This window comes from Parasteatoda tepidariorum, chromosome 6 (genome assembly GCF_982258835.1).
Source record: "Parasteatoda tepidariorum strain Cologne lab strain chromosome 6, Ptep-v5.0, whole genome shotgun sequence".
NCBI classification, from domain to species: domain Eukaryota; kingdom Metazoa; phylum Arthropoda; class Arachnida; order Araneae; family Theridiidae; genus Parasteatoda; species Parasteatoda tepidariorum.
In genome coordinates this window covers 55583638-55609415 of record NC_141760.1, presented here as the reverse complement: position 1 = coordinate 55609415, position 25778 = coordinate 55583638, and the positions used below count along the sequence as shown (strand labels likewise).

Sequence of the window (25778 nt, the reverse complement as noted above, 5' to 3'; positions counted from 1 at the left end):
ATACATAAAATTGAAAAACGGACATCATTTCACCTTATTTCCCTCCTAAAACATTTTTCTCGTATTAATGTTTATAAAACAAACATGAACATTGGTCAAGCTATCTTCTTTTTTCGTTAGAAATATATTGCTTATTTTTTTCCGTGCTATTGAAATCAACATTCTGTGTTATCAATGAGTTAAAAGCTATTGTACTTCCTTTCCGTTTTTAGCTTTTTATTCCTTTTAACATTAAATATGTGGATTTTCTTAAAACGACAAGTTCGCTATAATGACAATTCCATTTTCTATTGTAAATTGTAGCTATATTGGATATAAAAAAAAGTTTATGAAAATATATAACGAAATAAGAAATTAAAATAATTCAAGCGTAATCACTTTTTGTCATTTTACAAGCGCTTTATTACAATAAATGAATATCGGAGATAATATCCATAATATACCATCTTAAAAACGAATAAATAAAGGTTACTGACTTGCGGAATTGTGAAACTTAATATATACAAATTTATGTCGAACTTATAACAAGTTGCGTGGATAATGAAGCAAAAACACAATGCCAAAGTAGATTTTCAAAAGATGCACGCAGTGTTTATTGGAATAAACGACCTTCAGATTTTTTTTAAAAAAATTCGATTCGCGTACTTAAACATAATGACTAACATGTTTTAAGCTAGGCAGTTTTCAATACACAAACATTTATTATGACATAAACTAAAGTATTCAATACAGTTACAGACGGCTACGGCTTCGATTTTTTTTTGCGGATTTAAGAAAGTAAATTGGGTTAGTCCACAAACAAAAACAAAATAAAACAAAGAAGAAGAAAAAGAAATGTTTTACGACAATAGCTATCAATTTTACAATCTGATATCATCAACTCAAATGAAAACACGCAAAAAAATTTAAATAAATAAACAAGTAAACAACTGATGAATATTTTAAGATAAAAAGTAAAACATTTTAAAAACAGGTATTGAATGAGAAAATACTAAAAAATTAATGATATTTGAAGACTATAATATTAGTTTTGATCAAAACATGAATGGAAAAAAAACATAAATTAAGTTTAAAAAAAATAGTGCTATTTATTTCATAATAATAATTAGATAAATTATTTTGAGCTATTTTTGAGTAGAATGATTGTTTTAAATATATAGTTGAAAAAGAAGAAATAAACTCTCGATTTCGCGTTAAATTTTTTTATAGAGATGATCAACTTTTGAGATAGTAAATAAATATGTATCTAGTAAATAGTAATAAATTAATAAAATCAATTCATGATAAAAAGCTTAAATTTAGATATCGGCAATTGCTGGGGAAATATAAGAAATTGTCTTATAATTAGAATGAGCTCAATAATTTAAAATATTTGGCTGAGTGATATTGCATTTCCAAAAAGCTTAAAATAATATTTTTCATCTCACAATCATTACTGATGTTTATTGTTTAAACTTAATTTGTTAAAAAAAGAAGATTTTTATTTCATAGTAATTATTTTGAAATTATTAGTTGAAGTTACAATTATTTTTAAAACTAAAATATTCTGTAGAAATCTGTCATAAACATTCGCGGTAGAATTATATATATTCCGTAGAAAAATTAAATACTTATATATTTTCTCTTCAATAAATTCCACCCAAAGTTCACCTCTTTAAAAGCCGGTGGAACTGAATTCGACAGTTAAATTGATAGAACAATTCCATCAACCAACCTTGAAAGAAAAGAAAAAAAAATGAATGACGTTTCCTGAAAATTCGCCTCTTGGAAATGCGAATGAACTTACATAAAAAACCGACCTTTCCAACTAGAAAATAACTTCAAATAAAAACCGACAAAAAGATACAAATGTATCACGAAAAACAAAAGTAATCAAGGTCGTGTACTAGTCTCAAGGTTGGTAATCAAAAGCCGATTGAAATGCAAATCTCATAGAATATTAATAATCATCTTAGAAAAAAAAAACAACAGAGAAACATTCATTTGTTTTGTTCTATTCACGATTATGTCAATGAACTTCTCACATAGTAGCATTGGCCTTAGAAAAACCACAAGCTACCTTTTATCACATGGATATGAAATTAACACCTTTTTTCATTGGAAGAATCCGATTTCTTTTTGTATTTTTCAGTACTCGAATTCCTAGATTATTTTCACCATTGTCGATAATACACGGTAGGTGTTGTGGACATTTAAAGTCCACAAACCTAAATGAAACAATGAATTGTATAGTCAAGCACGGCTAGTATTAATGACTCTGACTCAAGACAAACCTGTCCATGGCACGGGCAAACTTCTAGTTCATCACAGTTAAACTACTTAATCGCGTAGATTCAGATGGATTTACAAACCATTTTAGTTCATTTCAGTTCTATATATCCACGTAGATGTTCAGTTCTATGTATCCACGTAGATCTTTACAAATCTTAATTCATTATAGTTCTATAATAAAACCACGTAGATACAGAGGGATTTACAAACTTTCTTATTAATCTCAGTTCTATAATACTATAATATAACCGCTTAGATGCAGAGGAGGTTACAAACCTTACTAATCTCCGTTTTATATATAATCGTGCAGATGCAGATTGATTTACCATCTTAAGTCATTCCAGTTCTATAATATAACCGCGTAGATGCAGAGGGGCTTACAAACCTTTTTATTAATCTCAGTTCTACAATATAACCGTGCAGATGCAGATTGATTTACAAGCCATTTTAGTCATTCCAGTTCTATAATATAACCGCGTAAATGCAGAGGGGTTTGCAAATCTTCTTATTAACCTCAGTTCTATAATATAATTGTGCATATACATATGGATTTACAAACCATATTAGTTTATAATAGTTTTATAATATAATCACGTAGATTCAGAGGAATTTACAAATCTTAGTTCATTATAGCTGTATTTTATAATATAACCATTTAGATGAAGAGTGATTTACAACATTTAGACTACAAAAATTAATTTTACATAAAAAATATTTGAAAGAAAAAACTACATTATGTTGAGTTTGTTATTTTAACCTCAGAATGACAGAGTAAAAAAAAAGTTTGAAATAGCATCGTTCCAATTGTATTTTTTTAATTTTTTTTTTATTTATTTATTTTTATCTATTTATTTATTTATTTTTTTGCTCCATCGGCAAAACATTTTCATAAAATATTTTATGAAATATAGGAAAAGAATTAGCATATTAGTTGTTAAAAAATTGTAAGCGTAAAATTAATTTTCAATGAAATAATTGAAAATATTTAATATTCTCCATTTGCAATAATTAAAAAAAAGCTTATAAAATACATTTATGAAGACTCAAGCTTTCATTAAAAACATAGTAGTTTTTCTATCAATAATATTCCAACAATCAATTTGAATGAAAACTGAATTAATGAGTTAAAACAATTGAATATATAAGCAACGAAATACTGAAATATATCAAAAAATCCATTTCAACATGCTCCTCAACTATGCTCTTCAATTTTTATCTATTATATATTTTAATTATTTATTGAAAGTTTTTTTATTAAGTTTTAACTTCACAGTCGAAAAAAAATTTTTTTTTTACAAAATATTTTTTACCAATATTACTTTTAACTTAAGTAATAATTTTTTAATACAAATATTAAATTAAATACAAATAATTACAAAATAATTCTTCAGAAAATTTTCAAATTTTAAAAAAAAAAATTTTTTAGAGTATTTTTTGCCTTGTTACAGTTACAAAAAAAAATACATTTGCAGAAAAAAAAGCCTTTTCGTCAATTTTTTTAAATTTTATAACTGCGGATGAGCAGCCGACCTAAATCTGAGATTAACGACTGTTAATGTTCAACTCCATAGCTTTGTAACTTTGAATCCAACCCAGAAGACATGATAACTCCTGGAAAGAACTGGCTTTCTTAGAGAACTTTTGATAATCAAATTTTAATAACCTTATATGACGTGACTAACACGTATTTGCGATACATAGAGGGGAAAACCTCTAAAGTCTCCCACAGTTAGCACGACGGCAAGTGGATTCTAATCCATGATCCGTCAACCACTGAGAATAATTTACGTCAGCACTGTGGTCGGTGCGAGCCGAGAGCAGAATTTGTATCAATCAGCCACTGCTGGGATTCGAGCCAGGGTCACCTCATTTGGAGGCGAACGCTCTATTCCCTGAGCCACCGCGACACTTTTCTTTGCTTTTGTCACTTACACACATCCTTTTAATAGTCTTTCATCCCCATTCAATTCATTTAGAATGAAATAAATTAGATTTTTTAGGAAAGAAAACGGCAAATGGTGAAAACATCGAATATTTTATTCTAAAACTTGTTTTACAATAACGTTAGTTATTTTGTTAAAAACAATTTTAATAAAAACCTAATTCAAAGGAAGAATCTTAGAGAAATAATTTGCTTTTTTCGATAATGACTGACAAAATGTTGAAATGGTACGAAATTGTGCTATTTATTTTTTTGCCGTGTTTCCAAGCTTCTCCGTTAAGCTCTTCAATTATCTTTTGTTTATGTAATACAAATTTATATTTTTAATTATATTTTTAAATTTAACTTCGAAATCAAAAAAATATAACAAAAATATATAATGGAAAAGAAAAAAAAATTCCCGGTATATTTTTTATACTTGTTAAAGTCACAAAAAACTGCAGATATATATATATCATTTGAATGGCAGAAACGCAAGAGCCACACCCAGTTAAAATAACAACTTTTTTTTGTCCTTTCACATCAACCGACATCCTATCTACAATGGTTGTTTTCTTTTCAATTCAATTCATTTACAGAGAATTTTCAATTTGTAAAAAGACCTCAGTGTAAGCGATAGTAAAATAAATAATAGGAAATTCGCTTTCATTTATTCTATGTTACCGTTTCTATTAGAACACTAAGAGAGAACAAAAAACATAGATTTATCACCGGAACGGATGTTGGTTGTATTGAAACATTGATTTTTCAGGAAAGGGAGCAGGTGGTAAACAACATTGAACATTTAACTGAAAACTATATCAAAATAACGTTACTTATTCTGTTTAAAACAATTTACATAAAAAAACTAAAAAAAATTTTTTAAAAAAATACTTTCTTGCGTTGTTTGATTTTAGAGTGCAGTACATTTTAAGGGTTTAGAGAGGTGTAATGATAAACAGCAGTTTAAAATTATTCAAGAAAGGGTTTTTGGTGAATAACACTTCCATAAAGGTAATTAAATGTTTCTCTGCATTGTGCGATTATCTGGTGAAAGTTCCTTGATTGGAATTGAAATGTCCTTGACATATGTTTAGAAAACTTTGCTGCAAAATTTCAAGTCATTCGAACTAGAATATTTTGACACATTGCTTTTTTTATTAAAGAAAATAACTGAAAAATTAGTTTTCAGGAAAAGGGCGAAAAACTTTTATCACTGTCATAACCGAAAGGAAAGATTTTTTAAATTATCGTAACTTCTGTTCGATTTGAGGTAGAAACAAAAATGAAACGGTTCCAGAAAGTGAAAGTATATTCCATATTTTCATTCTATATTCTATACATTCTATATTATTCACATATATTCTATATTATTCACACATATTCTATATTATTCACATATATTCTATATTATTCATATATATTCTATATTATTCACATATATTCTCGATATTCTATACGTCAGTGTTTCCCAAACTTACCTCTTTTGTGTACCCTTTCTAAATTTTTCTTAGCGCTGTGTACCACTAATTAAAAAATTAATGTATTTTTTACTATAGAAAAATTGCACAAAAGTTAAAAATCACAACTGGCTGTATGCACCACTAATTATTAACTGTTAACTCTGCAAAAAATAGCCAATAGAAAAGTACGCAATCGGAAATTTTCATGGCTAGCTTTGTTATTAAATAAAAAATTTTGAAATTTTCGTTTGCTGTAAGATATTTCCCATAAGAACGCGTACCCCCACTAAACTGTTCCCGTACCCCTGGGGGTACGCATACCACACTTTGGGAAACACTGCTATACGTGAGTGAAAATATAATATAATATATTAAACTATTTTCAAAAACATCAGAAATCGGATCCTAAAACAGGCGCCAAAATAACAAATATGTGCTTAATTAAATTTCAAATAAAGCAGTAAATTGTAAAAAATTTCTCGAAAAAAATGGTTAAATAACAATTTATTTAATTGGTATTTTACCATTCTCATTGGTATTTTACCATACTCAAAAAATCCATTCAATAATCTAGTAAATCTCTAATAGTCTAGTAAATGGATAAAAAACGTATAGTTTTGTATTCATGGTAATAGTTTTGTATCATGGTTGTAAACTGTTTCAAAACCGTAACGGTAAAAATGTTCTTTACTGTAAACAGTACGATTAATTGGATGGATAGACTGCTGTCGGTTATTTTACTGCAATTTCAGAATGAAAATTCTAAGAGTGTATATAACAAACATTTTAAAAAGAAGAAACGAAAGTGGAGGAAAGTTGAGAAGATATTTAACAAAGGAAAAGAGGATGTTAAGCAAAAGACTAACTAATGTGTTAAGACTAACTAATTAAAATAAAATAAAAATGCAGAACACAAGAAGTCATAAAGTTTTAATTAAAAAATGCAACTTAGTTTGCAATTACAAAGCAGAACTATTAAATGTTCTTAGAAATAAATATGCAACTGAGGGCGGTGCAGAAATATTCAGTCCCAAGTCGTTTGACAAATTAATATTTCTGTCTGGCATCTTGCTCAAAGCACAAAATACCAGACGGCACGTTAGACAAAAAAATGTTATTCTCTTTTACTCCCTCAAAAGATAAATTATTTTATTCAAATGCGTGGGAATTAATTAAATATTCAACATTTCGGTATTTGATGTTTCGTTAAATTACTCTGAAATTCAAAGCGGCCAGCGAAATATCTTAATTACTTTCCTACTTCAATTATAACACACCAGGAGTTTCGTATAGCGGTTAAACTTCAAATTTCACTCTATAGGAATGGATTTCAAAAATTAATTTATTTAAACATGGCGTCATGGTTCACGCAAGATTTGAAATTAATAGAAAACACAGTTTTATATGTTCGTTGGCGCAGAGTTGAATCCTTTCCTTCAATTCACGGGTACTGCATAGGGACTAGTTGATATCTGACATTTTAACTGATAGTAAAATAGTTAAAATAAATAATAATTGAATGATTTTGTATTATTGTGGGGTATAACGATAGTTATAATAACAGGGGTCTGTCCAGACATTTTGTGAAAGGTCCTGTTTTTGTAAAATTGTGAAAAAATTACTCGTAATTTGTGAATATAAAATAAACGTTAAGTCACATTCTTTCAACCAGGGTCCTGCTTTTATGAATTTGTGCAATTGGGTCCGGTTATTGCCAAAAACTTTTTTAAGGAATTTTTAAATTGTAAATAGATACAAGACTATACTCAGCACTGTAAAATTATAATTAAAAAAATTAAATTTGCAAAAATAAACAGCAATTGCTGCTTCTAAATTAGAGATGCAACATACAAATATTTGGTATTTAGCCTATACTGCCGAACGCAGAATATTAATTTCGAACGAATAATGGAAGAAGCGTCTGCCGAAGACAAAACTTCGTTCGCTTACATCCCTCTTTCTTTTTTTCCCCCTGGGAAGGGTTTATGCGAACAAAACAATAATGAAGATAAACAGATTTGTGAAGGGTCCGATTAAAAGAAGAATCATTTTGTGAAGGGTCCGTTTTAAAGTTGAAATATTTAGCAAAGGGTCCGTTTTTATTAAAAGATATTTTGTGAAGGGTCCGTTAACGGGACCCATATTTCTTCTAAACAGACCCCTGAATATATAATAGTAATATACAATAGTTTTGAGCATATCCAGAAAAATTACAAATAGTAATTAATACACTAAATTAGCTGGCAAAATCAAAAAGCAACACTCAGTGCATGTTATAATTTTATCAAATTTCTATAAAAAATGTATCTATTTTTTTTTTTTTTTTTGAAGTTCGTTGCATAAAAATTTCAAATGTTATAGTGAGATAAGAATGTTTTTTTTTTTTTTTTTTTCAACTATCTGGTGGCCCGGGATACAGTCCATAGAGGTCATGCCCAATATCCCTACCTAAATCTAAAAACTTGTTTTCAACAGTATGCTATCGTTACAATACATTTTGCTACAAATTTTATTTACTGTCCCAATATAGTTTCGTCTTAAATAAAAAAATTTTTAAAAAAAAATTTGATTTTAATTTTGAAATTTTCAAAAAAATTGACATTTTTTCGTTGTATTCTACGAAATTTAAAGAATTAAAAGATTAGAATGATAAAGCCAGGAACTTTATCTTAAATAACATCTTCGTAAAAAAAAAAAAAACTGATTTTTATTTTGAAATTTTCAATAAAATGAAAAAAAATTTATAGAATAAAAAATTAAAATATTATAAAGCCAGAAGCTTTGTCTTAAATGAAAAAGTTTTAAAAAAGTTTTCAAAAAATATCGAAGTTTCTTCGTAGAATAAAAGACTAAAATGATTAAGACAAGAATTTCTTTTTCTAAAAAAAAAGTCGCTCCATACAGATGTAATTTAATCTATTTCTAAGACTTTTAATATTCATTAATGACCACGTCAATCATTAGAATTAGACATATATTATATATTTTAGTACCTGTTGAAGTCGGCACAAGTGGCAGGTATCGGAACCACACTGGAGGCAACAGTATTGCTGACAACAGGAATGGGTGTCGGTGGCACCATGGCAATAGGCGGTGGCATGGGTACCACAACCGGGGCAAGGATCTTCGGTGACGGGGGTGGACTGCAGCAACAATCATTGGCACCAAACACAGATACAGCAGAAGGCACAATGCGAGACAGAAGGCCAGCAGAAGCTCTTGATAGTTCATTATCAAGATAGGAGACACTATATTAGTAAAGCAACAACAGCAAGAACACATTAGTAGAAAAAGCTAAAGCTATACCTATTTAAGCAATCTCTCGGCCAGAAGCTAATTCAATATGTTGTTAAACTCTTAAGCGTCAGAAATGTTAAAAGCGAAATATTGAAACAACATAGTTTTGTAAATTTAAGTTGAATTTTCAGAGGTAATTTTAAATAATTATTCTAAAAAATCTTCAATCAAGTTTATGCATTTAAGATTATACTAGTATGTTATACAATGCATGGAGCTTAAGAAAAGGAGGAAGGCTGACCATGAATAAATAAATAAATACTCTCAATTAATACACTTCCTAACATAAATAGGCGTATTAAAAATTAAATTATTACTCTTTAAAAATTTGATATTTTATTTTATAAAGTACTTATACGAGTATAATTCAGACACTCATCTACCTTAGTCACATTTTCAAATAAAAGTACTATAAAGTTTTAGTTTCCAATCAAACTAATCGATAATTATTGAATGTTATAATTTTTTCACTTATCTACCTTAGTTTTATTTTCAAGTGTAAGTACAATATAGTTTTAGTTTCCAATCAAACTAATTGAAAATAATTAGTGTAGTGAATATAATATTTTTTTCTTATCTACCTTAGTTTTATTTTCAAATAAAAGTACTATAAAGTTTTAGTTTCCAATCAAACTAATCGATAATCATGATTGAATGTTATAATTTTGTCACATATCTACCTTAGATTTAATTTCAAATGTAAGTACAATATAGTTTTAATTTCCAATCAAATTAATTGAAAATAGTTGGTGAATATTAATTTTTTTTCTTATTTACCTTAGTTTTATTTTCAAATGTAAGTTCTATAAAAAATTTCAGTTTCCAATCAAACTAATTGAAATTAATTATTGAATATTAAAAGTTTTTCACTTATCTAACATAGTTTTATTTTCAAGTGTAAGTACTATAAAGTTTTAGTTTCCAATCAAACAAATTGAAAATGTTCATTGAATATTGAAATTTTTTCACTTATCTTTTTTAGTTTTATTTTCAAATGTAAATACTATAAAGTTTTAGTTTCCAATCAAACTAATTGAAAATAATTATAGAATATTAATTTTTTTCACTGGTCTACCTTAGTTTTATATTTCAAATGTAAATACTATAAAGTATTAGTTTCCAAACAAATTAATTGAAAATAATTACAGAATATAAAAATTTTTTCACTGGTCAACCTTAGTTTTATATTTCAAATGTAAATACTATAAATTTTTAGCTTCCAATCAAACTATTTAAAATTAATTGGAAAAAAACCCTAACATATACTTGAAAAATCTAAAATGGTCCCCAACGTACCAAGTACCTATTGTTATAGGCATAAATTAGAGAATGGAGAACTTACTGGACCAAGATGCAATTTTAAATTTTAAAAAATTACATAAGGAAGTGAACTTAATTGATAATTATTTTCCTATTCAATATTCTTGTATAACAGGAAATATTCAAAAAAAAATAAGAGCATATTCTAAATTCCGTAGAATACCTATAACTCAATAGTTTTACACTCAGTCAAATTTTTTTTTTTTTTTTTTTACAAAACTACAAGTACTTACTTCTTTTTTTACGGAAAAAAATCAGCATTCAATGAATTAAAACATTAATTTAAAAAAAAATAAACGCGTTACTGACAGAAGAAGAAGTTTTAAATGAAATTTGACACAAAAGAAATCGATTTCGTAAGATGTGACCCTGTAATAAAGTCCTGATGACTTTTTGTAAAACTTTGATTCACCAAATTCAACTATTTTCGGAAATTCAGTTGAGAGACGCAAAAATACAATTCAGTAGAATTGAAAAGTTGTAAAACAAAATTTAATTGTCTTAGAAAGAATAATCCAAAATAATGGCTATCAAGAAAGCAGGGAAAAAAATGAATAAAAGAATTAGAGTAACTTAAAGGAAAAAAAGAAAAACTCGTAAATTGTATTTCAACTTACCAAAACGTAATGTAAAAAGCCAAAAATAAAATGTTATTTATATAACTACTCACGGTTCACCAGTTGAATAAATGTAATTATCCATACCTAAAAAAGAGAAGAAAAACGTGAGAAACACTTTTTAAATTACAATTCATTATATTGCAGCTATAATAATATACAGCTGCATTATAATGAATTTCTTATTAGCTTTATTATGTAGATATATTAGTACATATTACATTATTACACTAGTTTACATTTTTTAGTAATGGACAAAATAATGAAGAAGTTGTTTTTCTTAAAATTTGCATTACTAAAAAGTTCATAAATTCCTTACGCTTAAACATATAATAGCAGTTTTTTATTAATGAATAAAAAAATATGAATTTTCTTTTATTAACGGACCTTCCGTCTTATTTCATTTCATTTAGGTAGCTTTTAAACAGTATCATATAGCTTCTAAATCACTTTAGAAGAGATATCCAAAACACCTTCGTTTGAATAAATGGCCCACTATGTCACCAGATCTGACATTTAGCAGAAATTATGCACTCAAGGTTTTCTAATACTTTAATGCTAAAGAAAATGTTTTTAAAAATATTTTTTTTCTATTTTGCCAGTTATTTGACATTTGATATTAAAATTTAAGCATTACATAAAATTGAAAAAAAAAAACAAAAAAAAAACATTATACGTTAATGAGTTCGGACTCAACCCGACCAAACCTGGAAGCCCGATGATAATGACTATAAATTCTGCTTGTTGTAAGAAAACTGTTGAAATTTACACTGTCACCTAGCACAGGGATTTAGTTAAAAATTAGTCGTTATAGCTTCTCTAAAGAATTGGAAAATTAAATTGGCGATAAATTCCTTTTGGTGAAAAAAGGACGAAAAATTCTGTTTGTAGTGGACACACAAAAAATGTAAGTTGTATTGTCAGTCAGAATAGGGATAAAGATAAATTCGAGCTTTCAAGCAAGTTAGATAAAAATTTCTGAATTTCGATTGACGATAAAATTTCCTTTGTTGATAAAATGATGATGGGGCAGTCAGGAAACGATTAAAACAACCTGTCACCTTCAGTTAAAACTTGAGGTTTCTTAGCTAGTTGGGACGAGTCGGGAATTCAGGACGACGATAATTCTCCTTGGGTCATGGTGGCTCAGGGAATAGAGTACTCGCCTCTCAATAAGGTGTCCAAAGTTCGAATCTCATAATAAAATCTGTAAATTTGTTAAAATCTGTTTCCTTATTTTTGACAAAAATATAAACTACTAAAACTGTAATACTCATATTTTTTGCAACGCGAATTTTATGCAAACACAATAAATTTGTAAAAATATATCGACAAAGCATACTGCTTCTTTTCAGACATGCAGACGAATGACCGCAGGTCCTAAATCTTAACTAAAAATTTAGAATAGAATAAATTTTTCTACTCAGTAAATGGTTAAGTTGACGATAAATTCTGCTGGAAGGGGTCGGGAAATGACAAAAACTTGCATTGTCAGCAGGAAAATAGTTTGAAGGCTCTAGCTTGTTGGAAAGTGGTTAAAATTTCGATTCACCGTTACAAGGACCAAAGAAAAGTTAATAAAAATGTAGTAAGAAGAAATGTACCCAAAGGATGTGTAGAGTAAATTAGGAATCCGAAATGAAAGTTTGCTTTTTGTTAATTAGTAGTTTAGTTTTATTCGAGTTTCAAGTAAACATTTAAGTTTTATGTGTGTGTCGGTCACACGTCTTCCCGTAAATGTTATATGTAAAGAAATTAATTACAAACTAAACAATGTAGGTAAAATCGAAATACCATAAATTATATCTTTATTATTTCATAAATTATATCTCATTTATCTTTAATTATTTCATAAATAATATCACATTCATAAATTATATCTAAGTAATTTCTACTAAAAATACAACCGAAAGTATGAAAGTCAATTCTGTTTTATGAGTTATAAAAAGGTGAGTGAAAGCAAGATTTCGTAAATTCATTAATGTAGTTGTACTAAAATAATTTTTACATTTCTAGTTAAAGTAGTAGAAACTTGTTTACATTCTTATTAAATTCTCCTGAATTTTAAATACTTTATGTTTGTGGAAAAAAAAAACGATTTTTCTTAAATTTTTGCATAAAAAATCGAGTTCTTTTGAATCGACTTTTCAAACGAAATGATTTTATGTGTAAGAAAAATAATAATTTTTTTAAAATTAAATTTACTTCAGGATATACTTTCAGTAAACAAAATAATAAGTTTTTTCAAAGTTCTTAAATTCTCTTGAATTTTAAATACTTTACTTTAAGCATGGGAAGAAAAAAAACAATTATTCCTAATTTTTTTGCATCAAAAGTTGCATCAGTCTCTAAATCTGCTTTCCAAGCGAAATCATAATCTGTAAACTAAATAATAATAACAATCAAAACTGTTTTCTTTATTTTTTAATTTTTGTTATTTATTTTTTTTACATTTTCAATGAACAAAAACGCACATTTTTACTTTTCTTGTAAATAGAACTCATCACTATAAAGAGTTTCTATTACAAAAATAGTTGCAACGTTATAATTGTAGGTTTTCCTTCCCAAGCAAATGACCAAGACGCTATCGAGAATTGGCGAAAAAGGAGTAGACGTTTAAATGACGGGAGATGATGTTCTTTTCGAAGTTAATATAGGTATTTATTAAAATTCCATTCCCAAAATTATACGAATGGAGCACAAATACCGCCAAAGTCATACGTCATCATGCCAAAAATTACAGCTTTGAAAGACTGAAAAAAATTTACATCCTTCGATTTCCAGGATCACTTTAGATTTTTTTGACAGATATAAGTATATACCCTCCTACTTTTACAATGGGTAACAGTTATAAAGTCTTTAAACCTTTTAGGGTTAAAAGCAACAGTTGAAAAGAACCATTTACGGAGAAATAAATGTTTTTGAACTCGAGTTAGATAATAAGTTTTTATGATCGAAATAATTACTTTTAACGGAAACCTTCAGCCGAACTTATTTAAGGAACATTAGTATATACAGAAAAACGAGTTGAAATCATCATGGCTATTGTTACGATAACTTCAATTGCATCGTGATTTAATTTACTTTTTATTTAATCTTTAATTCTAATTGAATTTAATTATAATTCTTCAGATTTAACTTACTTCATATTTATTTTAGTTCTACTATTCGTTTAATTGCTTCTTTCTTATACTTAAAGTAGAGAATTAAGATTAAATGTCCGGTCCTATCCTGTTTTTGGAACATCTGTTTAGGGGGATGATATTCATGTTTCTGGTCAAGCTGGGAGAAAGATCACAATTAAGGGATAGAGAAAAACCTTTGACCAACGCGGTTTAATGGGATTGAATCCTTTAATAGAATCCTTTTTTAGCTTTCTTTTTTAATTCAAGATTGGTTCAAAATACAAGGTTATTCATAATTCCCTCCGGGGTTTCGAAGAGTTATAGTAAAAAAACGAAGACAAATATGGCAAAAAAGAACATATGAAATTATTCCGAAAGCATTCAAGTTTTAATTTAAGCAGTTGCCGGTAGATGGCAGTAACATGTACCACTGAAGCCAGTTGTAGTAAAGAAAAATGGCGTTTACAGGCGGAGGGATTTATGAATAAACCTGTACAACGATGGGGAAAATATCTCAACACCAAGAAAAAATTATTGAAGAGTATTGAAATTTCGGCAATGCGTTTGTCTAAGTAACATATTTAATTGATTAAAGTTTCATGATCACAGGTTAATGTAATTAAGAGAAAAACCATTTCAAATAAGAAACACTGGTACATTAATAACCAGTGTAAGCATTAGAATTTTGAATGCAAGCATACAAATGGGCATGCATGGTGTCATACAAATGAAGTATCTCATTTTTGTTCGATAAAGTTCCATGCCTGCTGTATTTGACCAGTCAATACGGGAGTAGTCAATGCTGGTTGTGGATGACGCTGAAGTTGTCATCTAATAATGTCCTATTCGTGCATTGGTGAAAGATCTGGTAATCTAGCAGGCTAAAGTAACATGTCGACTTTCTGTAAAGCATGTTGGGTTGCAACAACAGTATGAGAGCGAGTGTTATCCTGCTGGAAAATATCAACTTGAATGCTAGTGTATTTCAGTTTGAATTGGATCTTTATTCTTAACATAAGATGATTGGGTTTTACATTTTAAGGAGGTGGGTTTTTAAAGTACAGTAAAAAAGGTTCCTGGGATGTGAGACATAAGTTGGAGAAGAGATGAAAGATAGTTAAGTTGGTGAAGTTTATAAGTAAAAATGTTGGCGAGTAATTAATTGTCTTTTATTGTAGATGCAGTGTATTTAACAAAAATTAAGAAAGGAAATTAAGTGAAAATGGAAGTAGAGAATTTAAATAAATATAAAAATAAATAAAGAGAATTCTACAGGATGATCTTAAAAGATATGGCAATTAAACACTTTCCTATCCAATATGGATGTACTTTTAATCTTTGAAAATTAAAATTCCTTTTGTGTATATGTACATACCTTGATGTTTATATCATCACTTTTCTTTAACATTTATAATCAAGGTATGCCAGCTTATAAATGGGTAAAGTCTAATCTTGTACGTAATCTTTCATTTAACTAGTATTCAAGGCTGCTATAAAACAATAGCCAGAATATATAAAAAGAAAAACAGCATTTGAAAGTAGGATTACCTGAACTCCTTTTTCTATACTTCCAATTTTAAATTACTTGTGAAAAAATTTCTGCCATGAAAGGCTTTAATCCGTTGTAAAGCGTCCTCTTAATTTAGCCCCCATAAGGAATTGTACTTTACATGACTACGATACACCTTTTACAAGGGTGGATTTTAAAAGTGCCAACCTACTAAGTGCCAATTAACAGGCCTAAACTGCTGATTTCGAATTTATTATATTTATTTCCTCATATGCAGGGGTGATTGTGAGCCCAAGTCAAAATTCCGGAAAATTTCTTGAGTTTAAAAAAAAATAAATAAATAAATAAAAAAGTAGTTTAAATTGAAAAATTAGAAAAAATTTTAAACAAGAAAAAATTTTAGAAATTTTTTTTCTTTTTTCTCAATATTTCTTAGTTTACTTAAAATATATTTAAAATTTTGCACATACGTATACCATTTACACATACCTATGACCTAGAGAAGTAATTAAAATTAACAAATATGTCTTTCTTTCTTGAGTTTATGATTATAACAACTATTTACTGATAAAAAATGAATTTTAATCATGAATATAAGCTTATAAAGTATTTCTCTGGCTCTCCGTTACAAAAAAATAAAATAAACTGTATTTTCAAGTTCCATGTTTGAAAATTTGATTTCCGGAAACTTCTGTGATCAATGATTTTTTTAAACGTCTGGACCTTCGATCTCCGGAAACTTCCGGATCACTGTTAGCGAAAAACGCGGATTTTTTCCGGAGCACAATCAGCTCTGAATAAGATAATAATGCATGAAGACAATCTAAATGATATAATAGGCAATATAGTGTTAAGGCAAACTTAAGGCCACACATTAACCTGTTCCTTACTATTGTTTCCGGACAGATACTTGACAAATTGTTGAAATTTGCCCCTGAAATTTCTGCTAGAAAACAGTTCAACACATGAAAACATTTTATTGTTTAAAATGAGAAGCTTTCCTGAATAATTTTGAAATGTGGCTTATCATTATACTATCCCAAACTCTTCATATATTTTCTGGCTTTTAAGCGATGTTTTTTTTAGTTCTAGGACACTGAGCGAGTTCACCTTCAAATAACAATAATGTAATTAAGTATGTAAACCTAAACACCACGATATCAATTGGCAATGTTTGTCTGTGAAAAGTATTTATGTTATTAAAACAGTTTAAAATGCTCCATCAACATTATACTTATCTAAGTTTTCGTATCTATATCACTAAAATTGATGTTAAATCGGCAAACCATTTTTATCTCATCATTCACAAATTTCGCAATGAACAAGCGCTTTATTTTTAGTAATACATTATAAAAAATAAAAGTGATAACCTTGAACTTATTTACGTCATAGTGTTTTCTATGTTTCCTGAACGGTAAAGCAAGATTTTAACATGCTTCCTGTTGCGCTGTAAAAGATAACTCGGTTATTTAACTAAGCAAAAAGAGAAAAAAAAAATCTGTTTTCGTTTGTGTTCACGTGACACGCTGAATGGCTATCTTATCTAAATAGAGCTATTTATATGACGCTGAAGACAGCTTGGAACGTAAAGCTATGTGACAGAATTTCTCTTATCATTGAAAATGATTTAAGACGTTTATTTAATAACAGCTTAACTTTGTTTTCGTCAGTGTGTACCTTTTGGCTGGACATGGCGAATTTATTTGGCTTCTTTCCAGTTTTACTTCTTATTTTATTTTGTATAGCTTCTAAATCTTCTTTACCTTTATTCTCTCTTTTTTTTGTATTTTGTCGTTTTTAATCTCTTTTGTTTTTGGGTAAGATTTCAGTTGAATGACCTATCAAAGCAACAGCAATGACTTTCTTTTAGATCATTTCTGTTACTTATAAATAAACGACAGATATATTATCTATTTAATTTATGGAATTTCTCAAGCTCATAATTCTTCACCTGAGTTCATAATTCGTCATTAGAGTGAACTATATTACACGGTACACTACTACTCGCTATCGCTCGCCAACTCCCAAAACTTCTTAGGTATATTACTTCAGATCGCTTCGTGATTTGAATTCGTTTCGCTCGCTATTTTCACATTAATCTTGTTTAATAATCCTGCTTTTATACTGTAATGCCAATTATTGTGTATTTTAATTTTAATAGATGTAATATTACTAATTATAATAATTTAATTACAACTAATCTTTTCATTTTGACTTGAGAGATAATTATGAATGTCCAAATCATTTGTAAAAGTCATGTTGTTTGAACAAGGTGCACAATTGGGGGGGGGGGGAAACGCAAGTGCAACTATTTTTAAAGCACTTATTTATTTATTTTTTAATTGCGCGGTGGAGTACATTTGTTGCTGTTGGAAAGTTTTAGTTAGCATCTAGAGCTCTTATTTATACCTTATTCATCATGGTTTCATAAATTATTAGAGAATTTTTATCTTGCAGTTTAAAATATGCAACATTGTTTTTATTTCTGACAATTAAATGCTCAATTTGTTTCGTTCAGCAAGTGTAATTTTCATAGAATATATATATATATATATATATATATATATATATATATATATTATTTATTTTTCTGCATAGCAGTTCACTTTAGTGATTGTCGGTTTAATAAAAAATTAATAAGCAGTAGAGAATTCTCATTGCTTTCTGCATTAAAAAATATTTTAAATTTTCTTTAAATTCGCAAAATTATTCTAAAAATGCTGAAACACTTGAGACTATAATATTGTAGAGCACTAAAATAATAAGTAGTCTCTAGTTTAAATCACTCTAAAATAATATTTTCGTATAAGTTTTTTTTGTTTAGACGATAACTTCGGCAATGTTTTCGTATTTTCAAAAGTATAATTCTAATTCTAAGTAATACTTAACTGTTGGAAAAAACAAATTTTGTAAAATGAAATATAATTTTTGAAAATGTAGTTAAAAAATATTTTAAGTAATAAACTTCTTGTGAGACGTTCGTAGATGTTAAAATATCACACTTGTTTTTTTTTTTCAATATTTTTCCTGCGTCTGCTGCTTTAAAAATATCCATATAAATTATCACAAAATATCGCATTTCACCATATCCCAAATACCTTATCACTTGTCACGCGTTTTTATAAAAACATAAACCCGCAGTTCAGATACAAAACACTACGTTTTTAGAAAAACATAAATTCTTAATTCAAAAACAAAACACTACATTTTTACATAAACTCGCAGTTCAGAAACAAAACACTACGTTTTTACCTAAACATATATTCGCAGTTCAAATACAAAATACTATATTTTTAAGAAGAAAAAAAAAATTCGCAGTTCAGATGCAAAACACTACGTTTTTACAAAAACATTAACTCGTAGTTCAGAAACTAAACACTACGTTATAGATCATGTTTAGAATTTTATTTTTAAACTTTAATTATGACATTGGTGAGCATAATTAAAAAAAAAAAGATTATCTGTGTACTTATTTTGATGGAAATTATGAAGAAGAAAAAAGATTTTTGAACCCAAATATCAAATAAATACTTAATAAGCTGATTTAAATACTTTTTAGTTTAAATGTATGGTGTTACACTTCCAGTGACCCCCTGTTCCTGTCACAATTTCACGAGCCTCCTCCCCTCAAAACGTGACATCTTTGTGGATGGTCCGATTGATTCAAAAATAAGTAATCTTTTAGAAATAAAATTTAACTCAAATGTGCAATCATTTAAATTTTTTTTCTCCCAGAAATGAAATAGCATTCATTTTAATGACATTGAATGAATACAAATTTGCATTTTAAATCGATTGGATTTTTCTAGACCTTGGGGCCCAAGTTGATCAAGGTAAGGCCCTTAATGCATAAAGATATTAAATTTTAGCTAAATATTTAACCTATATCAATAATAAATTGAAAGGAAAAAAATGACTCATAGTTTGGTTTTCAAGTGCCATCAATTTTCAAAACAATACAGACCAGCAAATTTAGATCAAAATGAATTTTCATTATTTTAATTGATCGGAGAGAGCTTCCATGTCATCCTGCTTCATTCTCCCCATAATTGATTTCTTTTTTTATTAGCGATGACCTTGTGGCAACACAATTTGAATCTAAAATCTTTCTGGTTCAGCTACTGCATTTCAATGTGAAGAGAAATAAGGTAATTGCGTTGAAAAATTGCTTTCGCTTCACTGCTTATTCTACATTTAATGCATGTGAGAACCTGTTAATGAATTAGAGACACAAATTGAGAAACGTTTCTCAAAGTTTTGTCTGGGAGGCCGTACGGCGAAGAAAGCGCTGTCTTTAAAATGTTTTTTCCTTGTTAATGACATAAAAGATGTTATCATTATTTAACTCTTTGACTACGAATTTTAAAAAATGATTTTTTTTTTGTCCCGTTTATCATTCAAAAGGACAAAATAGGTCACAAATAAGGCAAATTTAGTATTTGGGACTTTTTTGACAAGCGGTTATCAATTTAGAGGTTGGGGCATATATGTCCCGGTCGTACTTAATGGTGGGATACATATGTCCCACCTGTAGTGATCGACTTACAACAAGCATATCTATCATTCCGGAAAATTTATTACATGGAATTTTTTTTTACATGGTATGATACAAGGTGAAGCAATCTTTGCATAACCCGACATTACACATTGGGTAACTCATATTTGTTTTTTTCTATGTTCATTTGAGAAAATATGAATGGACATAACAATCCCAATGAAGACCACGAGTGAGATATATCTGTCCCAATGAAGAATACTAGTGGGATATATATGTCCCAGCGCAAAATCACAATGCTATTTCATGCAAGAAACTCTTTAGCGTAATCTAGGGGATATTTGACACATGAGGGCAATCTAGCGCAATCTAGGGGCAATCTAGGGGATATTTGACTGGGACATATTACAATAAGTTTCTATGGATGAGCTTTTCACCCCATTAATAATTTTTAACCATTTGTTGGGACAAATGAGTTCCGTTAGTAGCCAAAGGGTTAAATATTTAAAGGACGCTTTTATTTATATCTCATAAGTTCAGTGGAGCGATTTTTAAAAGGCGAATCGTGAATTTTTGAAATTAAAATTTTAAAAAAAATTCACTTATTTCGTCAAACTACCTTCGAGGCATAGAAATGCTTATCTATCATGTCATAAAAAGCATTATCTTTTCCAAATAATAAACTACAAACTTCTTTATTTTGTATTCTTCTTCTTTTGTATTCTTATTTCTCTTCTTATTTTGTATTGTTTTACTAAGTATTATGTATTTTTGTACTGTATTTATCATGTTTATTGTGTATTTTCTATTGCATTTATTATGTATTTATTGTATTTATTATGTATTTTGTATTGTATTGTTAAATAAAGTTAAGGAGGTCGCCTGTAAGTTAAGCATTGGCCCAATCATTCACATTAATATTTAGTCTTTAAATATGAATGATAAATTTGTCTCCATTTTATAAATTGTCAAAAATAGAAAGACCATCAAAGGAGAAGAGTTGAATATGGATGAAACCAAATAATCGGCATTCGATCTTCAAATGATTGTTGCCGGTAAATCTAGTTGGCAACATTTTTTTACTCATGGTAATATTTCTGGTTGCAATACTAAATAAACTCCCAAAAGAATAGGCATTATTACATTTTTAAATTATTATTATTTTTAAGCTAGATTGCGTCTACTTTGAAAAATATTAGACCATATTAAGAAGACGTAATATATCGATCGCATCAAAAAACCTTCACTACAAATTCTTTTTCTCCTTCATTAGTAATTTAAAAGTATAGAAAAAGCAAATTCGGGTGAATTTAAAGTAAAACCGCGAGCGCTGAATTTACCCCCCCCCCTCTCTAAAATATCAAATTACAAACAAATTATGGCAGGATTACTCAGGTTTAAAAAGTCCTGCCATAATTTGTTTGCATTTTGAAAACATTTTTTCGCCCATTGAAACTTCATAGTTTACTCTAGGTACTCACCTTTCTCTAAACTTTAAATTTTTAAATACCAATGGAGGTTAAACAGAATTTGCCAACAAAAGTTTCTCCCGTGGTATAGATAATCAAATTTTGAAGACCTAAGGGAGCAAGAAATTCCAAAAAAAAAAAAATCTAAAATGGCACCTCAGAGTCAGAAAAGGAGCATAACTAATCACGCTTACATGATGAGATTTGAAAACATTGAATTGAGCGACCAGAGGTTCGATCCCTCTCGTTCAGCAACCGACCACGATGCCTATAAAAATGATCTGAAATATGAAAGGCGGCTCGTGGATTAAATCCCATTACAATCGGGCTTGTTTACGTATATTATTTTAGGTAAGGTAGGTAGTTTCACATATTAAGTTCGCTCTGAAGAAAAGTTTGGTAGGGTAAACCTACCAGTGAAGGAACATTTCATATATATTGATTAAAAATAAGAATTAGAAAGTTTTTCTTTAGATTGATTAGTAACAATAGCTTACTGCCAAACAATAGAAAGTCATCTAGCAATGTTTTGGATTACCTGGTCAAATAGACTTCTCTGGAAAAATTTTTGAATTTGTTATTATCTCTGCAACACGTTGTTTCTTTGAAAAAATTATAAGGTGAGTGTTTGTATTTACATATTTGAAGTGGAATTAATTGCATGCAATAGTTTTATTTTTCTCACTGTGAAAAAAAAAATTCAAAATATAGATATTGAAGTTACGTTTTATATTTTTTAAGCATCATAGCATAATAAAGTACTGAGATGAGGGGGTGTTTATTCACTGGATTACCAAACAATGAAAAACCAGTGAAGGAACAAGTGTTCTTTTACTGCTTTTTTTCTAAGTTAATGAAAATAAAAGATAAACTTTAATTTTCTTGTACCTTTAGTGATGTTCCGCATCAAAAGTATGTTAAAAATACGAAAAACAACTTCTAACCAGTGAGGGAACAGGCATGTTCCTTTACTGGGCATAGATTTCCCAGTGAATGAACAGTATGTGTTAATATGTTGGCATTTTAATTTTCAATTCCTGATTACAAAAAAAAGGTAACATTTTCCAAGTATTTATATGTTATAATTTCAAGAATAGGCTTGTTTTTAAATATTTGTATGGCTTATATTTTCATAAAGAGCATTAAAAAATAACCAAAATTAAGTGTTCCTTTACTGGGTGTTCATTCACTGGTAAGAGCTGTTCCTTCAATTGGTCTTCTTACTACTTGTTATTTGAACCTCCGAAACTTTAAAACAATATTATGTAAGTTCTGTACAATTCTTTTACATAATTTGCAATTAGTAACAGATATGTTGACACTGTCATTTAACTAAAATTACGAATTTTGAAATTAATATGATTTTTTATAAGGCAAGCGAAGCTTAAGTGTTCCTTCACTGGTTAGTTTACCCTACAAAAATACTGAAGTAAACGATATTGCTTCAAATCGAATCTGGATAGGTTGTTCATCGATAAGAAAAAGTGATAAAATTAAAAAAAAAATCGCACCGTGAGTTTGGTAATAGCTAATTCATTTTCTGGAAACTTTTTTTTTTGTTCGGAGCGTTTAGTCATTCGAATCGAATTGTTTGTCGATTAAGTTCTTAACTTTAATATTTTGGAATATATTATTACTATTTAATTTGAATCCTTACCTAAATTGCTGTTTTCTATGTTTCTTTGCTTTCATGTTTACTTTAAAACACAACTTTATTTGCCCTTAATGTTTTGCCAAAGATAGTAAAACAGAAAAGAACATATATTTTTTTTTTACTTCCATTCTCGTCTAGTTTTTTTTAAAACGACATTTTCGAACAAAAATAACTCTCCAGCCTCCTGAACAAACTGTACGCTTCGTCGAATTTCCGTAGCGAATTCGACGCTTACAGTAACGCACGACCGCATTTCTGAGAGCAACGCATAAAGTGAATAAAAACCAGCTTTGTTTCTTATTACGTTTATAACTGCGGTGTGTGTAGGGGGGAAAAAATAGAAAAGAAAGTTTGTCCTTGGAATCGTTTTCAGCTGCCATTAAAAAGCAGACGAGATCTGGATTTGTAATTAAAAAATCTTATCTGAATACACATATGTGATGATGAACAAGGCAGTAAAATAAACATTAGTGCTTTTGTATCCTATTTTTATGCAAAAAATAGTTAAGGAAATGGTTTTAATTAAAAATAAATTTTTCAATTATTGAAAAACTTGGTTTCTGGATTAGTCAGACTTGCATGAAACCCCGTAAAGACTTATTTTTTTATTAAAAAAAATATATGATTTCCCATGGTTTTTATATAAAAATACAATAAATGAAACAAAACGTAATTGACTAAGCCACAAGAAAAAGAAAACTTGCCCTTCGCATGTCGCTAACCTAGTTAAAAAAAATGAAACTTGAAAAAAAAATGAATATCAGAAAATAAAAGTGTAAAGAAACTAGTATATTGGTTATTAGGAGTAAAGCGCTACACCTGTCTTAGTAAAAAAAAGGAATTCAAATTGGACATGGAATTCAAAGGAACATGGAATTCAAATTATAACATAATAGTTCATGGCTAACATAAATAGCTCATGGCAAAATTCAAATTACAATAAATAAATATTTCAAGCATTAAAAATAAAAAATTAAACTAATGAGCTCAAAAGAAAATTAGTAGGTATTATGATTATATACGCATACGTGATTATGTAAGCATAATTTAATCGCATTTTGTATGCGATTTAGGTCATTTTGTGAAGAGCCACAATTTCAAACACTAGATTTTGTAATTGAAGAAGTCATTAACAGAGCGTACAATAATTGAAATTGTTTATTTTGGATCTGATTGAATTAAGTGCATCCCACTATCACCTGGAAATTTTTATTTTTATTTTGTTTTTAAAAATACCTCCCATTCAAATTTCCTAAAGCATAAGATTAAATTTTTATAATTTGCGATAGTTTAAATATATTGAAGGATATATAATTTGAAAAAGATCTGAAATAATTTTTTAAATTCTAAAGGGTGATTTTTATGAATTAAATAAAAAGTAAAAATATAATGTTTGAGCCTCTTTTTAATTTTTTAAAATAATATTTGGTAACTCTCAAAAATAAATGGGATCTTATCAGTAGTGTTAGTTGGCGGAAGTTTCCTTACTTCCGACTACTCTACAAAAAAAGTGACCAATCGATTTTATCAAAACGGTAATAATTACTAATTATAATAAATATATGATATTATCCACAGTAGGCACACAAATAAAGGAGGAGAAAGAAATTACATATTTTTACGCTAATAACTAAAAACAGTATAAAAACACATTTATTTGAGGTAAACGATTAAAAGAAAATTCTACTACTCATTATAAACATAGCCATTATATGCAAAGCTTCCGGTTAAGATAGTAATAAATATTGAACTACTTATTCAAAACAGATTAGCTAATAACTAGTTACAAATGCTTGTAAATATTAAGGCGAAAGAAGAATAATAAACTCAGAAATTAGCAAATATTATGTTCTCAAGCGCAATGGAAGAATTTTCATCACATTTATATGGTTTACTGTATAATAATTTGATGTTCTAAATAAGATAATTATTATCTTTTATTTTTACCGGATGTTAATTGATCTAACAACATAATAATAATTAGGAAATGTAGGTCACCATCCTAGTTACATATTTCTTTCTTATTTCTTCCTATCGATTCGAAATTTTTTCAAAAGTGAAGTTGAAGTGCTGCCATCTACAATAATTTATATGAAACACTTTTTGAGATAACGGATTAAAAATGTTTTTATTCCTTCGGCAAACATTTAAATTTCTAACAAACTTTGCTATAAATTTAAGATTTTTGTACCTGTTCCCTGAGCTAAAATAATCGTCAAATATTGGTTATTTCCAAACAATGATTCGTTAGAAACTAAAATAAACATCACAGAAAGGAGTTAACTCGATAAGTACAATTTGAGCTATCACTGAGCAAACTTGCACGAATGCTTTAAAATTATTCGGTAAGTTTAGCATCCTATTGGCACCTTGGAGCAAACAGGTACCAATACAAAAATAGTCCCCCCCCAAAAAAAAAATAAATAAATTTAAAATTATCTTAAACAAAAATTTTACGTTTATTACGTTACGTTACATTAAAGAATTCACTTTTTATAACAAAATATATAAAGCCATTACAGAATCTGAAATTTTTAAATGTTACGTGGAGTGAAATTAAGTAAAATGAGATTTAATATTTATTATAATAAAATTTAGAAAAAAAAAAAACAATAAAACTTTCTTTTAAGTACAAT

The 25778-nt window shown here is 28.3% G+C and overlaps 1 protein-coding gene across 6 annotated transcripts in view; it reads right to left on the bottom strand.

Moving 5' to 3' along the window:
* The window catches only part of LOC107443996 (TSC22 domain family protein 1), a 299628-nt gene that overhangs the window by 90000 nt on the left and 183850 nt on the right, over nt 1–25778 (bottom strand). For 2 of the 6 annotated variants that reach the window (XM_021145683.4, XM_021145685.4), the window contains exon 2: nt 8649–8903. The exons of 2 other annotated variants lie outside the window; for them this stretch is intronic. In XM_021145683.4, the coding sequence (XP_021001342.3) occupies nt 8649–8903 (255 nt within the window). The remainder of the gene's footprint in view (nt 1–8648; nt 8904–25778) is intronic. 2 more of the 6 variants (XM_021145684.4, XM_071178647.2) reach the window with 1 other exon arrangement.